This window comes from Petaurus breviceps, unplaced genomic scaffold (genome assembly GCF_028583685.1).
Source record: "Petaurus breviceps papuanus isolate PSGF00001 unplaced genomic scaffold, PetGlider_PUasm1.0 90879, whole genome shotgun sequence".
Lineage (NCBI taxonomy): Eukaryota > Metazoa > Chordata > Mammalia > Diprotodontia > Petauridae > Petaurus > Petaurus breviceps.
This window is the reverse complement of record NW_027187368.1, coordinates 12470577-12487244: the sequence shown is the minus strand read 5'-3', so window position 1 is coordinate 12487244 and position 16668 is coordinate 12470577. Positions and strand designations below refer to the sequence as shown.

At 39.2% G+C, this 16668-nt stretch overlaps 1 protein-coding gene across 1 annotated transcript in view; it reads left to right on the top strand.

Moving 5' to 3' along the window:
• The window catches only part of RAD21L1 (RAD21 cohesin complex component like 1), a 32694-nt gene extending 28591 nt beyond the window's left edge, over positions 1-4103 (top strand). Inside the window, exons 12-13 of the mRNA XM_069073975.1 lie at positions 1673-1753; positions 3915-4103. Of these exons, the coding sequence (XP_068930076.1) occupies positions 1673-1753; positions 3915-4103 (270 nt within the window). The remainder of the gene's footprint in view (positions 1-1672; positions 1754-3914) is intronic.
• Positions 4104-16668: the final 12565 nt, after the last annotated feature.

Sequence of the window (16668 nt, the reverse complement as noted above, 5' to 3'; positions counted from 1 at the left end):
AGTTATCTGCATAAATCAGGTCAAAGCATCTCTTCCACCACCCAAACAAGAAACAAAAGGGTTTGTTTGAGGGAATGAAGGGAATCACTTGAATTTAAATGTTTTCTTTCATTCATTCACTTTATATACATAGGTATAATTATCTTTAAGTGTGATCTTAGACCACAAAACTTGGAAACCCTTCAATTCAACTGTTTTAATAATCCATTGTGATTTTCACATAATTTATTCAGCTACTAAATATTCAAATAGATTAAATGTATAGGCTTTATTGGAGTGAACTCACCAATTCTACCAAACCTGTTTGTATAATACATATATAGCCACAATTTGGTAAATGTTTAATGAAAATGTTTAATGAAAATGTTTAATGGTAAAGGTGAGCAACTGTTTCATCCATACTTAGGACAGGTTAGATGGGAATATGTTCTAGTTTTAGCAGGAGCAATTTAGCATAAATATTAGAATAAAATCATCATATTTTTGACCCATCAGTCTGAGATGAGGAATGGGACACAGAAATAGAATCAAGAGAATAAGTTTATATTGGGGGAAAAATCTTTGAGTCTAAAGGCTTTAGTGGGATGGGAGAGGTAATTGAGAATCCCTGTCTGTAAATTTCCTTTCTTCAAATATTCACAAATACATTGAAATTTTCTGGACCTCCTAAAAAGCATCTTAGAGCCTGTGGAACTGAAGAAGCATTAGGAAAGTGATCAGGGTTTCCCTGCTATAGAAGAGGGGCCAATAACATGGCTCACAAACAAAGTGAGTTTTGAGTGGCATGGCACCTGGGTAGGTAGAATCATGACTAGGTAAATTTGTCTAGCTATTTCTTCCCTCCTGGCATATTTTCAACTAATATTAATTGTAGGTTCCTACCTTGTGCTCCTTTGGAGAGTGTCAACAATCGCTTCTAAAGTTTTAGCTAATTAAAGTTTAAAGCTTAAAAGAGACTCGTCAAAATAACATTTAACAGGATGAAGGGGCAGCCTTAGGAAGTGTAGTGGGTACCCCCTCACCTGAGATCTTCAAGCCCAGAGGAGCTGACTACTTGTCAGGTACATTTTAGAGACAATCCTTGCTCAGGTACAGGTTGGTCTAGCTAGCTTCTGATGTCTTTTCCAACTTTAACATTCTGTGATTCTGATCTGTTTGCTCCATTATTGTATCATGGACTCAGGGCAGCATTCACCATTACTCTGTTAACAAGCTGGGGTAGGAGAGAAGGGAAAGTGTGGCCTGAGAATGGTTTGCCCCCTTTCAAGTTAGTGAATAATTTTTGCCAAAGACTTGGCACACTACTCTGAGAAGCTGCTGACCCCTACTGTAGAAAAACCACTAAGCATCATAAATTACGTTTGAAGTATTCTATCACCTGTTTCATTTAGATATGGAAATTTATGAAGCATTTAGAATCACAGGATGTTAGCACTGGAAGAGACCTAGAGAGCATCTAAATCCAACACATACATTCTTTATAGTTACATGCAGTCATCTATAATTATATCTGGACCTGTCCAAAGAAATAGGTCATCAAAAATTGGAACTATTCCCAATCCTTTCTTCACTTTTTTTTTTTTTAGCAATAAGGGGAAAACACTCTAAAATCTTTAATAAAAACAAATACAGAATTTCTTTTTGAAATGCTTTCCATCCATCTTTCCAACAGGAGTTGTCTTTGGAGAATGACCAAATTACTGAGGAAAAAAGGTTGAATCAAAGAACACTTCAGATGTTAGACTATTTACGGGTAAGAAAAGAAATATTGACTTGCTGAAAACTACCAGACATTGATGAAATGGCAATGAATAAGTTATTCTTGAGGTTGTCAACCTATAGCATATGAGATCCATACATTCATAAAAGATTTGTGCCAGAAAGACCTTAGATCTATCTTTTGGTCTAACTCCCTTATTCTGAACATCAGGATTTTAAGCCTCAAAGGGGGGAGGGGAGTTTCAGATATACCCAAATGTTAGTGCTCTCCCTCCCAAACTACATTGTGTTTATTCTCTTTATATTTATTCTGTATGTGTTTGCATAGGTCTCCCCCCATTAGAATGTAAGCTTCCTGACGATATTTGTATCCTCAAGGCCTGGCATAATAGGTGGTTATTGCTTTTTTTTTTTATTTTTATTTTACATTCAAACGCCAGAACACAGATACAAAATAGCAAAAACAAAAACATATCATAAACTTAAATACAAAATTAGAAAGAAAAAAAGCATGTCGTGTACATAGCAGAAGAGAGGATTCAAAAAATGTAACAATAAATTTTCATTTCACGAAAGCCTATATGATAAATAATACTTGTTGTGTTGAGAATTGTCCATCTTTGCTTCTTTGGGAGTTTTCTTTTGTTCTTTGCTGTGCACTTTTTTACTTGGTTCTTTTTTTTTCCTCTCCCCAGCAGACCACAATAAAGTTTAGATATATTTCTCTATAGTATAGATATATACATATACATATATGATTATTGCTTTTTTACTGATTGATTGAAGTCTTTGGCCCAAGGTCATGCACAGAATTAGATGCATTTCTTCATTCTCTTGATTCCTACTCTATGATTCTTTCCACTTATGGTATTGTCATGACCAGGTCTGGTTATAGGCAAAAATGTGAAGTTTTACTCCATATCAGTTATCCCTTCATCCTCCAAATACATATCTTGTGTTCTGCTGCTCTCATCTGTCTGACACTGCTATGGTACAACTGACAATATGTTATAAAATATGACTCCTTCCCTGGGACAGTATATAAAGAGAAAAGCTATCCTTATGACTTGTGAATCTCATCCCCACCCTTTCAGGGGAGTAAACAATGGAAACTTGGTATGGCACTTATGAGGTCATTATAACACCTAAGCTAGTCCTGTGATATCACATAGTATAATGATTTTGATATACCTGTAGTAAAAAAAGGCCTGATTCAAGCCCTTGTTGTTTAGTCATTTTCTTTTTTTTTCTTTTTTTTAAAGCAATCGGGGTTAAGTAACTTGCTCAAGGTTACACGGCCAGTTATTTCTGGGTGTGGTGCTGAGTATCTGAGCCTGGATTTGATCCAGGTCATTCTGACACTGGAGCCAGTGCTCTTACTTGCTGAGCCACCTGGCCGCCCCTGTTTAGTCATTTTCAATTGTGCCCAACTCTGGGTTTTCTTGACAAAGATACTGAGGTGGTTTGCTTCTGCAGTTCATTTTACAAACGAGGAAACTGAAGCAAACAGGTTTAAGTGACTTGGCCTGAGTCATACAGCTAGTAAGTGTCTGAGACTGGATTTGAATGCAGGAAGAATCTTCCTGATTCTGAGTAGACACTTATACACTGTGTCATCTAGCTACCAGACTTGAAGTCAATTCCTAGCTCCCAAATAATTAATGTGATCTTAGGCAAGTTATTTCATGTCCTTAAATCTCAGTTTCTTCATCTATAAGACAGAGATAATAATTCTTACAACCAGCTTACCTCATATACATGATGTAAGGAAAGCACTTTGTAAATGATAAAGTGATAGACATGTGAACAATTATTAGAAGCAACATGGTGAAATATTGAATTTGAAATCAATGGATTTTGATTTGAATACTGGCTCAGCTACCTATCATTGACATTCAGCAAGTCATTAAACATCTCTGAAATTCAGTTTTCTCTTCTGTAAAATGAAGGGTTTTGACTCAGTGAATTCCAAGTTGCCTTCTAGCTCTAGATTTTGTGATCCTATTTATGTCAAATTTAGGATTTTTATCATTAACCGATATTCTGATAAAGTTTAGCAAAAATATGCTATCGATTCTACATCCAGAGATATAACATCTTCTCTCAAAATGATCTTGATGATGTTCATGACATACCCTGAGGTCTGCTTTTGACTATCTTTTTTTTTTCCTTTTCTCCTTTCTTCCCTTTCTCAGCATTTCAACAAGATGGGAATTAAGTCCTTTAGCCTGATGAAACTCTGCAGAAACAGTGACCAAAAGCAAGCCGCTGCCAAGTTTTATAGCTTCCTTGTCCTTAAGAAGCAGCAAGCCATTGAGCTTAGTCAGAGTGCCCCCTATGCAGACATTATAGCAACAGTGGGACCAATGTTCCATCAAATATGAGCATCAGTGAGAAATACCAAAGCCTGTGGGGCTGTGTCTGCAGAAGAATTTCCATCTAGATCTTTTAGTTCTTTGTAGAGTAACTGTAAACTAGTTAAAAGTCTGACCCATAGTTGATAGGAAGTCTTCCTACTTTTTACATCTTAGACCAGAATGAGAGATGAAGACTGGAGTGTACATGTGTTTGTGAATAATTAATTATAATGGCATAGAGTTTTTTTAATAATCTAGTTTAAAATACTTTATCTAAGTGTATTCATCTAGCTGTACATTACGTTGAATTTTAAATAGATTTACAACAGACAATTTTGTTTTTATCCTTTAAAAGTGTGTCAATATGTATAGAAATTATTTCAGAATGAAAGAGAAATGCTTCTTTTATGACTGGAATATTTTTCATTGAATTATTCAAACTTCATTGAGTTAATTAGCTATTAGTTAATACCTAATTAGTTAAATAACTATCTCCTGTTATTGTCCCATGGATAATATAATTTATATTCTATTTGGTATAAATGCGTGTGTTTGATTTGCCCTAAGTGCCTTATTTTGTAGTCCTTGCCATTCATCCTCATTGAATCAAATCACCTGTGTCTTTTGAGTCTATTTTGCAAGTCATTAATGTTCCCTGTTTATTATTTGACACTCGTTTATATTTTTATAAACATTGTTAATTAAAAATGTCATCAAAGCAGGAACTGTTTCTTATAGTTAAATGCAGAAATGTATTCAGTATACTATCAATTACTACAGAAATGGTACAGACCATTGAAATAAACATTCTTCTCTTACTGTTTGCAAATTAGCATGTGTTGACTGCCAGAAAGAATATCTAAAGTTAATAGCCATCATTATTCTTATTTCAAAATGAGATTTAGAAATATCTCTCATTATACTTTTAAAACTCCCTAGGACACTTATTCCATCCTCATATAACTTATTAAAATACCAATAAAACACCCTAAATCATACTAAAAATCTAAAATGACATTCAAATGTATTTCCCCTTGAGAGATGGCTGGTTTAAGAATCATGTTAGCACTGGTAGGGACTCTAGAACACAAAATGTCCAAGTTAGAAGATATGTTAGGGATTATTTATGTAGCCCTGGCTTAACCATACTCCCAGCTCCCTACCGAAAGATCAGGGTTTTGTAAAGGCAGATCTCAGGAATTTAGATAAATACTTCTCCCATTTTTAGTTCAATCCCCCTACTTTAAAAAGACAGAAACTGAAGCGCTAGAGAGTTAACCCTTTTCTTTACCCATAGAGTCATAAGTATAAATATCTCCCTATCAGGCTTTGAACTAGGGAGGAAGCAAGCAGAAAAGGTAAAAAGGGAAGCATTTTCTAATGATCCATTTAATTCATAGTTAACAAAGGATAATGGGCCCTTTCATGAAATTTTGCATGTGTGTCCAAAATAATAAATATATATTACCTCATGAGTATATTTTGATTCCAGTAGTATAACATCATAAATTGATGCTGTCTCTGTTAAGAAATTATTTAACATTGAAATATGACATTAAACTAATTACATTTTAATTCAGAACTAGAATCAGAGAATGTTAGAGCTAGAAGGGACCTCAGAGACCTTTTTGTCCAACTCCCTCATTTTTAAATAAGGAAACGGAGAGAAATATCTTAAACTTGCTCACTTGCTACTTTGAAGCAGAGTCCAAACTAGCACACAAATCTCCAGTCATAGTTCGTTCTCTTGATGCATAGGTTATCTTTTCATTAAGTAAAGTGCTATACAGGTAAACTTTCCAAATCCAATTGAAATATAAGTAATTTCAGTTCTTATTAGCCTATATCTTATGAGTATTAATACACAATAAAGATAATTATTTTCTAGATTGAAACCTTTTACTTTATATTTCCAATCCCGCATTAGTGTGATTTTCCTCACTATTCAATTAGGATTCTGGTTAGTATTTATTATTCTAGTGTATTGCAACAAAGTCACCTGGTCTGTGATGCATCCATGATAATTCCTCATCAGCTGCTTCTTCTCCATCTAGAATGATGGTTCGAGAATGCTTATTCCCACCTCACTGGGAAAGCTGCCAGCAGAGACATCTGGGAAGTGTAGTATTTTAAGTAAAAAAGCAACAACAATAAAAAAATGGGTGAAGGAAAAGGACACAAAAAGGGGAGTTTTAAACAATCCCCTTTCTATAAACAAGTAGCAATTGGATGGCTTTCTTTGGCTCAGCTTTGAATGTTAAAGGTATCTTATTTAGCGATCTAGGTGAACCTTAAGGCAGAATAATACATTTTAAAAAGCACTTTGACATATGCAGCAGAAAGCATGGCCAGGAAGAGCCTAATAGAGTTTAACAAATTTAAGAGGATGAGGTCTTTGCTTTTGACATTGAAAATTTCTTCCTTTAGAAGGCATAAATATCCTCATTGCCATCACATTTGAGATTTTGTTTTGGAATTAATGATGTCACTTTGATGGCATGTGAACTATTACACTTGCCTTGGGCTTAACTCTTGGGACCTCAGTGAGGATGATGGATTAAATCATGACGTTTGAAGATGATCAAGTCACCTTCATACACCTGTTATACACCTGAGTACAACATTGGATTTGGCCTTTAAGAGAGCACAGACATTGCTGAGAGGAAAGAACTAGAGTAGAGTTGTCTGGAGAGCAGATAGTCAGATACACGCAGGCTCTAGTTTTTTTGGAGGGAAGATTTGACAACTACATATCCCTGTTGTGGCTGCTCCAAGGACTTTCTCCATGTGCCCCAGGAGAAGAGGCACCACATGTCATCAAAGGCAGAGGAACCAGACGGTCAAAGAGTCAGAAGTGACTAGAGGCAGTTCCTGGATGAGGGGACGGATTCCAGCATCTAAGTTCATGGAGAGGAGTGAAGGACAATGCTAAGTTCCAGGTCCAAGCAGAAGCTGGAGCTGGAGATAAGAAGCAACAGGTGACATTCACCAGGCTTCCAGATGACATGAGCATGAGCAATAAGATGGCAGACTAGACATTTTTCCTGAGTCCCCACAACCTCTCAACCTTTTACAAAACAGAAATTATGCACCAAACATAAAGCAACTCCAGCTGTCCCCAGGATCTAGGCCATCTAACATCCAAAAGAAGGTTTAAAAAAAATCCCAGCAACTGAAGCTCACTGACCCAGAGCTCACTCATCACCCCTCCACTACCAACAGTGAAGCTGTGCTAACAGACCCAAGGACTTGACACAAGCTTGCATCAAAAGCTACCCCTGCACATCCATTCCTCCTTCCTCTTTCCAGTGCCATGGAGAGCCCAGGGCCGGAGTGCAAAAGTTTCCTCAGACCTGGACAACCAGTTTGGCCACAGCCTTTCAGGAGCAAAAGCCTGCCAGGGGCTTTAACATGGAAGCACTAGCACTACAAACCTCTGAATTACGGGTGCTGGGGAAAACAGATTCTGAATTGCTGGTACTGGACCAGAGAACTGAGGGAGTGGGACAGGTCACCAGGACCTGTATGTAGGATACCATGTATGTGTGGGGCTACCCAGTACTCCACCAAGCCTTAGGGAAAGAGTACTGAACCCATCTGGAGCCAAGTCTCAGAACCCAAGTCACTTGAGGCAATAACCTAAGGAGGTGAACCATGTATTTGTAAGGTTAATGGGATTTAATATCTTCCCTGCCCATTAATAGGTTTCATGTGGAGCCCATGAAGGGAAGCTTGCTTAGGGGAGGTTTGCTGATTGGGAGGCTTTCACACCTTTTGCTAATTTCTAATTAAGCATGAGTCAGGAGGGTTTTGATGCCTTCTGACTTTGAGAAGTGTTTATTTACTCTGAGTTGGTATTTTGCTTTGGGGGCTCAATTATGAGAAGGATCTTGTGATTCCCTGGTTGAGATTCTGAGTGACTATATTCAGAGCTCCCTGACTGCTCTCAATCTCAAAAACTCCCCAGACTCTCTCAATCCAGGGATATATGTAGAGTATATAGTTGATTCAGGCAGTCAGAGCCCTGTCTGTTGGTCTATTTCTCTGCTTATATTTTCTCTGAAGTTCAGGGTGCTGATTTTTCTATTGAACTAGTGAATGCAATTTAAAGAAACTGTTGACCCCTTAAACAGCTATCTTTCCTAGTAAAGCAGATCTAAGAACCTGTGCTAACAGCCATCCTGGGCATGGCAGTGTGGTTGGCTCTACAGTATTGCCCAGTGTAGGAGAAAGCTGAGACACTCTGAGATCCAACCCCCAATGAAACCACAATCAGAGGAGAGGGAGTCAGGAAGTGAGTGATATGGAAAATAGAGGGATGCAGGAAAGATTGGAAGTACCAAAGATATCAAGAAGAAGAAAATTCAAAGACCTTAGCCATAAGCAGATAAATCAACAGAAAAAAAAACCCAGTAACAATGGAGGGAAGTATAACCTCCAAATCTAGTAAATTAGATCAGATATTTATGAATCAATACCTCAAAATAAAGGAAAATGATCCAGCACTTGAGTAGACAGAAGACCCAGTAGAATTTGAGGAGAACATGGAGCCACAACGCACTGTTCCTAAGTGGTTTAAAAGAAAAATGAGAATTATGAATTTATTCCCTGCACAGTAAAATAATGAACAACAGAAAAACCTTGAATCTGCCATGGCAAGCCTCACCAAAGAAATAAAGGAAGAACAATAGATTAGAAACACAAATACACAAAAGGGACAACAATAACAACCTAAACTATGCTAAAATATGCTCACTTTCCAAGAAGAACATATTAAACTCAAAGCTAGGATGCACAAAGACATCCTAAGGATCATAGGTCTCCCAGGAGAACATGAAGGAACAAAAAACCTTAATACCATAATGAAGGAAATATAGGAAAAAGGAAACAACTGCCTAGAACTTCTGAATACAGAAAATAAAATTTCTTTAATATTTTTTCCAATTACATGTAAAAACAATAAAGTGAAATTTCAAATGAAAAAATTCACAAATCATCTCCAGGAAAAGAAAAAATCCAAGGCTACAAACTAAAATTTAACAATTCTGGGGATGGCTAGATGGTGCAGTCAATAGAGCACCAGTCCTGGAGTCAGTAGAACCTGAGTTCAAATCTGGATTCAGACACAGCACAAAACTACCCATAGGACCTTGGGCAAGTAGCTTAACCCCAATTGCCCTACCTTCCCCTTCCAAAAGAGCAAAAAAAAAAAAAATAAGAAATAACAAGTTCTTCAAGCCATCAGGAGAAAGACCTTCAAATACAAAGGAAAGGACATTAAAATAATGCAAGACTATTCTGCAACCTCTAGAAAAAAGAGGAGAGAATAGAATAATGTCTTCTGAAGAACAGTAGGGGTCAGGATACATGTAACCCAGGGTAACCTATCCTGCAAATCTGAACTTAACCATAAAGGTGGATATTCTGTAATAAAGAAGATTTTGAAATATTTTTAGAAATCTCTTCAGAATTAAAGAGATTATTTTCCTCTCAAACACCCCAAACAATAGAAATGCAGGAGCAGTGAATAAATGCAGCAAGAAAGAACCCTAACTGCAACAGAGTGACAACAGAGAGACCAGTAAGAGACTTGTTTATGAGTGTACAAAAGGAGACAGGAGTGAAGGTGGAAATCTGGTAGAGGTGGTAGTGAAGAGGTGGACAAGGAATTTTATGACTGTTGGCACCCTGCCTACAGGTAAATCAGTGCTTTTCTTGTAGAACTACATTACAACATGAGAGGGTACATAAAAGGGGAGGGGGGAGAGGGAAGCAAGGGAATAGAGAAGAATAAGTGATGTAGGAGTCAAATCAAGGACTAGTAATGAGGGGAAAGTGACCTTTGTGGTCTCCGAAAGAGAAGAGTTCTTAAGAGAGTGGATAAGGAGGAAGGGGGAAGGTTAAAAAGGAAAGAAGCCTTACTTTGGAGATGGGAAGGGGTTCCATTGACAAATCCTCCTATGGGTAAAGAGAGAAAGAGATGGTCAGTGAAGGCAGATGAGGACCTTATTACTGGATGAGGTCTGGGGGATTTGGTGTTTAAAAAATCTACTGCCATGGAAGGAGAGGAGTAGGAATTCCTGGGGGCAACTGGCACCTGAAATTGTGGAAGAGCATGGAGGTGGGGAGATTTCCAGACAAAGGTAGGAGAAAAGACAGGGTGGGCTGCATAATCAGGGATGTTGTGGAGGAAAGCCCCTATCATGAGGCTGTGTCTGTCCTGTCTGACACCTGAAATAATTGACATTGTTGTGGAGGTGAGGTACCATGGAAAAGGGAAATCCATGGGGCAAGCCCTCTAAGGCAGTGGCAGAAAGTACTTAGAGGGGAGAGCCTAGAATGGATACCTTAAAAGCTTTGATTGCATGAAGCATATAGAGAAAAGAGAGAGACCAAATAATTATAAGGGTCATGAATCAGAGAATCAGGGTCTATAGTAAACAGAAAGAGAAAATGGATAATGAAGAGACTGAGAGATCCTTTTTGGAAGGAGATACAAAAAAATGATTTTTAAAAACTAATGAACAAAATTAGGTGAAGAAGAGAAGAGGAAGAAGGAATATCAGGCAAGAAGAGGGTATCAGAGGGGAGAGGAAGAGAGCTGGTGGGAATGGGGCCAACTTAAAAAAAAAGATTAAAGGTGATAGTCACCATGTGAAGACATAAACCTAATCCTTGGTCTTTTTTTTTGCCTTTTGGAGGGCAATTGGGGTTAAGTAACTTGCCCAAGATTAAACGGCTAGTTGTTTTTGTGTGTGTGGGTGTTAAGAGTGTGAGGCTGGAACCGAACTCAGGTCCTCCTGACTCTGGGGCCGGTGCTTTACTCACTGTGCCACCTAGCCGCCCTCCTTGGTCTTTGTTAGCACACTGTTTATACACTAAATAAATATGGAGGAAGAGTGGGTTGAATACATCAAGTCCCAATTGCTTTCCCCTTTCAAGGGAGCCTCAATCATAGAGTAGTATTCTCAGTCTGGAGGACTATATTGGTACCTGGAAAATGCAAGAGTTATTTTGACTATGGACTGAGATCTAGGACATTTGCTTTTATTTTCTGTTAGGTAAAATGAAGTGTGTCTTATTTTCAACACATTGCTAGTTTAAGTGCTTCTATGGAAGCAAAGAATATTGTACTTTTTCTCTAGAGACCTAGACCCACATTAAATTCTCATGTTGCCAGGGAAGACTAAGCCAATGAGTGATTTGAGACATGCCCCCAAGATTGAACTTAGTCTATGTTAACTGAAAGCTGGGGTTCTGGGACACATAACATATGGTAGCCCAAAATTTCAAGTTAGCAGGTTTTATCACTTTTATTGACATTTATTCTTCAAGTAAATCTTTGCTCCTAATTCCAGTTATTATTATATTTTAATTTAAAACATATAGATTGGGGTGGCTAGGTGCTGCTGTGAATAGAGCACTGGCCCTGGAGACAGGAGGACCTGAGTTCAAATCCGGCCTAAGACACTTAACACAAAAAACTAGCCGTGTGACCTTGGGCAAGTCACTTAACCTCAATTGCCCTATCTTCCCCCTCCAAAAAAGCAAAAAAAAAAAAAAGGCATATAGATGAGGAAGAATGTTTGATAAAGGGGTATGGTGGAAAATGATAATCAATGAAAAAAATATTTTCTGAGTTTGTGTTAAAAGAAAATAATGAGCTTGTAGCAAATAATAAACATCTAGCAATGCTAGAACAAACAGTACAAAAGGATTAACAGCAAAGAATTATTGTGGGTTGAAATTTAATTCTCTCTTTATGTAGGTTATGAGACTAGTAGAACTTTTGTCCTGGAAGGGACTTTGGAAGCCATCTATCCCAGCACCTTCCTTTTATAGATTTAGAAACTGAGGACTAATGTGAGGAGTAATATATTTCAGCACAACCATAGATTTAGACTTGTAGGAAACTTTAGAGTCACTTTAGTTCACATACAACCCCTCTCATTTTACAAATGAAGAAACTGAGGTCAGGCAGGTTAAGTGACGTAAAGAAGAATGTCCTAACAATTAGTTGTTATTGACTTAGGTCACATCCAACTCTCTGGGGTTTACTTGGCAAAGATACTGGAGGGGTTTGCTATTTCCTTCTCCAGTTCATTTTACAGATGAGGAACTGAGGCAAACAGGGTTAAGTGACTTGTCCAGGGTCATACAGTTGGTATCTGAGGTTGAATTTGAACTCAGGTCTTCTTGACTCCAGGGCCAGTGCTCTAGTCACACAGTCACCTAGCTGCCCCTCCTAACAATTAAAATTATAACAAAACATTGTGGGTTGGGAAGGAGGTACTTCCCTGTCACTAAAGTTATTTAAGTAGAAGGCACAAAACTCAATATTTTATTCCAACCCCCTTATTTTACAAAGGAGGAAACAAAGGACCAGTGAAATTTAAATGACTTGGTCAAGGTCTTTGAGTTAGTGCCAGAACCAGACTCTGACTCATAGTCCAGAATGCTTATACTTCTCTATCAAACCTGACAAGAGTCTAAGTGAATAACTTGGATGAAGTAGCCTTTATTTTTTGGAGTATGAGATCTTATATTTCCATTGTGTCACAGCCTTCATACATCAAGGAACATTTACTGTTTATCTGACTTAAACTTCAACTATTCTTACAACTGAGTATTATCTTTCTTTTCTTAAAAGGCCAAGGTGTTGGGCTAGTTAAATGATATAAGTGCTGAAAGTCACTTCTGCTTGTGACAAGGGCTTGTGAGTGAAAGGTGTAAAGCAAGTTGTTCCTAATTATAGAAGGAAAAACAGTGACCATGTGGAACCTTAACTACAAATACTTCAGTTAATAAGTTACAAGTGTTTGGGAGGGAATGATAAAGAATAAGAGTGTTAAACAGAAAGGTGTCTTTGAACAAAAAACAAAAATTCAGAGCTGAAAAGGCCTTTAGAACGTACAATGTCAGAACTGAAAAGAACCTTAAGAAATAGAATGTAAGAGACAGAAAGGACCTCAGAACAAAGATTGTTTGAACTGGAGGGGACCTTAGAACATAGAATGTGAGAGATGGAAGATATCTATAGAAGACAGACCAGCAGAGAAGACAGTGTGGTACAATGCGGGAAACCTCAATTTAGAGCCAGAGGACTTAAATTCAAATCCCAGCTCTGGTGCTTGCTATCTCCATAACCTTTGATAAGTCTCTTCACCTCTTTGGGCATCAGTTTCCTCATCTGTGAGGAATTAGGGAGAGGATTAGACTAGATGACTTTGAAGATGTCTCCAAGCTCTCAGTCTATGATCCTATGACCCTAGTTATCAAAGAATCCAAGAATTCTCTATTTTACAGATTCAATTCAATAAGCACCTGGTGCATACCATTCTGGGCTAAGTCTTGGGAATATGAAGACAAAAATAAAGGGTCCTTGTTTTCAAGGAGCCTACATTCTATTTTTATCTATTATGGGAAATCGACCATACACGGAAAAATAAATGCCAAATATATACAAAGTAAATTCCCTGCACCCACCCCTGATTTGTGATTTTTTGGGGTTTTGTTTTTCATTTTGGAGGGGGGAGGGCAGAGTATTTGGGGTTAAGTGACTTGCCCAAGGTCACATGGCTAGTTTTTTGTGTTAAGTGTCAGAGGCCGGATTTGAACTCAGGTCTCCCTGACTCCAGGGCCAGTGCTTTATTCACTGCGCTGCCTAGCCACACCAAGATTTGTGATTGTATTAGTATAAGGAGCATCTGGAAAGGATCTCTGTGGTTAATAGTCTTAAGAGAGTTACCCAGGCTTATAATCTCCAAATTTTTTTGACCATGTAAAAATTTTTACCATCAGTAAAAAATATTTACTACCTAACCCTAATATGAGTAAATTTGCTGATTTACAAATCAGAAACATGTATTACTGTACTAATAATTATGTGTTATAAAACTTACAAGGTGGCACAGTGAATAGAGTACCAGCCCTGGAGTCAGGAGGACCTGGGTTCAAATATGACCTCAGACACTTAACACAAAACTAGCCATTCCACCTTGGGCAAATCACTTAACCCCAATTGCCCTGCCCTCCCCCCTCCAAAAAGCAAAAAAAAAAAAACCCAAAACCTTATGCAAAAAAGACGTTTTAAAGGATGAAATAACATTTGATTCTAAGATCAATAGAGAACTACTGTAATTTATTGAGTAGGAGAATTACATGGAAAATCCTTCCTTTTAAGAAAATCCCTGGGCCGCCGTGTGGAGTGTAGATAGCTGAGGGGAGAGACTTGCGGCAGTAGCGGTGTGAGTAGAGAAGACAATAATGGGAAAGATGTTGTGGGGGCAGAAATGACAAGATTCGATAACTGATTTGAATATGTGAGATAAGGGAGACAGTGAGGAGCTGAAGGAGTCACTGAGGCTGTGAGCCCGGATGACTGCGAGGGTAGTGATGTTCTCAAAGTGATAGTGAAGTCTGGAACGGAGTGGGCTTGGTGGAGAAGATCATACACGATCAGTGACGATCACAACCCATGCATGGCTGCTCACCTGGTGAGATTCACTGTCCCGCCAAAACAAAAAGAGGGAGTTGGGCAGAGCTGTTGCTCACACTCCTGCTACACCCAAAGGAGATGGGAGGAGGCCAAGGGAAGGCATGGGTTTGCTAGTTGGGGACAGAGCCAGTCCTTAATGGTGTCTGTGCCACCATTGCTGTGCCTACATTTGAACTGCTGAAAGAGGCCAAGCTCCGAGTCAGAAGCTCACAGGTTAGGAGTTTATACAACAAAGGGAGCCTGAAGAGTGGGAGAATGTCAAGGGCGATAGGAAAGGTTGTGGCTGTGTCAGAGACAAGCCCTACAATTGGTTCTTGCAGAGAAAGTGGGATGAAATACACCTTCTGCCCTCTGATTGTTCTACCTACACTCTTTGGGGATAGGTCATGACCATCACTTAGAGATCACTGATATAGGGCATGGAAAGGTTAAGAGAACTGCCATAGTTTCACAAAGCTAATTATGTGGCAGTCATCCTGACTCTAAGACTAGAATCTTTCTACTATACTTTCTACTATACTATACTATACTATACTATACTATACTATACTATACTATACTATACTATACTTTCTACTATACTATGCTGCCTTGCTATCAAAGTAGACACAAATGAATTTGGGGAGTTCAGGAGGAAGCGGGAGAAACACTAGCAATCAGGAAGGGTGTCCTGTAGGACGCAGCACTAGAACTGAGCCTTGAAGGAAGCTGGAGTTTCCAAGAGGTGAAAGAAAGAAGTGATATCATTTGCAGCATAGCAAATAGAGTGTTTGTTGTTCATCTTTGGTTCTCAAAGAGGACCAATGACATCATGAGGGTGATGTCTTGACTTGCATGTGAAATGGATATGAGTGAGGCAGAGCTGAACAAAGTCATCGGCTTCCCTCTTTCCTCCAGAGTCATCAGAGTCCAGTGGCGAGACAAAAGTCAAGATGACTGGCAATGGCCCCAAATAGATTGTACAAAGAAAGAGAAATAGGAGATGGAACATTATATCCACAGAACATCAAGCAACCTAGTTGGGCTGGAATGTAAAGTACATAATTGTTGAGTGTTGAATCAGTCTAGAATGATAGGTTGGGGGAGAGGGAGGGAGCGGAGCCAAGATGGAAGAGTGAAAGCAGGGACTTCCTTGAGTTCTCCCCCAAACTCCTCCAAATACCAGTAAAAAATGACTCTAAACAAATTCTAAAGCAGCGGAACCCACAAAATAACAGAGTAAAACAAATTTCTAGCCTAAGACAACCTGGAAGGTCGACAGGAAAGGTCTGTTGCACCAGTTTGAGAGAGGAGTGCAGTCCAGTGGGGGCTGCTCCCAGCACAGACCAGACCCCAACAAATCCAGAGCAGGCCTCGGGGACTGAATCACTGGCAGCTGTGATGGTTTCCAGACTTCTCAACCCACATATGCCAAAGACAACTTAGAAGGTCAGTAGGAAAGGTCTGTGGGACCCAGGTGAGAGAGGAACAAGGTCTGGCCTTGGTCCCAGCCCCAGCCCCAGGGTGGTGGCTGCAGCAGCAGCAGCTGCTTCCAGAGCTCGTGGCCCACAGATGGTGGGGAGATTGAGCAGATGACAAGAGGGGGACTGCAGGGATTTCTTTGCTGGCACTGAGGCAGGATTGTCTTGCTCTGCCCTTGCTTGGATCTGTGTTGCAGTCCTGGGTGGTGGTTCTGAGATGAGGAGGAGTACTGGCATGGTGGAGCTTGTGGCAGCGGTGGAGAGGGAATCCTCCTCACCATTCCAAGGCAGAAAAGAGTGCTTATGATCACTCACAGACTAGAGCACAGACCAGGAGAGGAGTAAACACCTCCCCTTTGCTCATACCACCTTGAAACAACTGAAAATTTACAAGTCCCTAGAGATATCTGTAAAAAAAGCTGTGCAAAGCCCCTGAAACTTGGGGCAGTGTACTCTCCACTTTGGAAGCAGAGCCCTATCTTAAGAAAGAGCTAGGGGTGGCCAGGTGGCGCAGTGAGTAAGAGCACCGGGCGGTTCTGGCCTCAGATACTGAACACCCACACAAAAAACTGGCTTTGTAACCTTGGGAAAGAAAGAAAGAAAGAAAGAAAGAAAGAAAGAAAGAAAGAAAGAA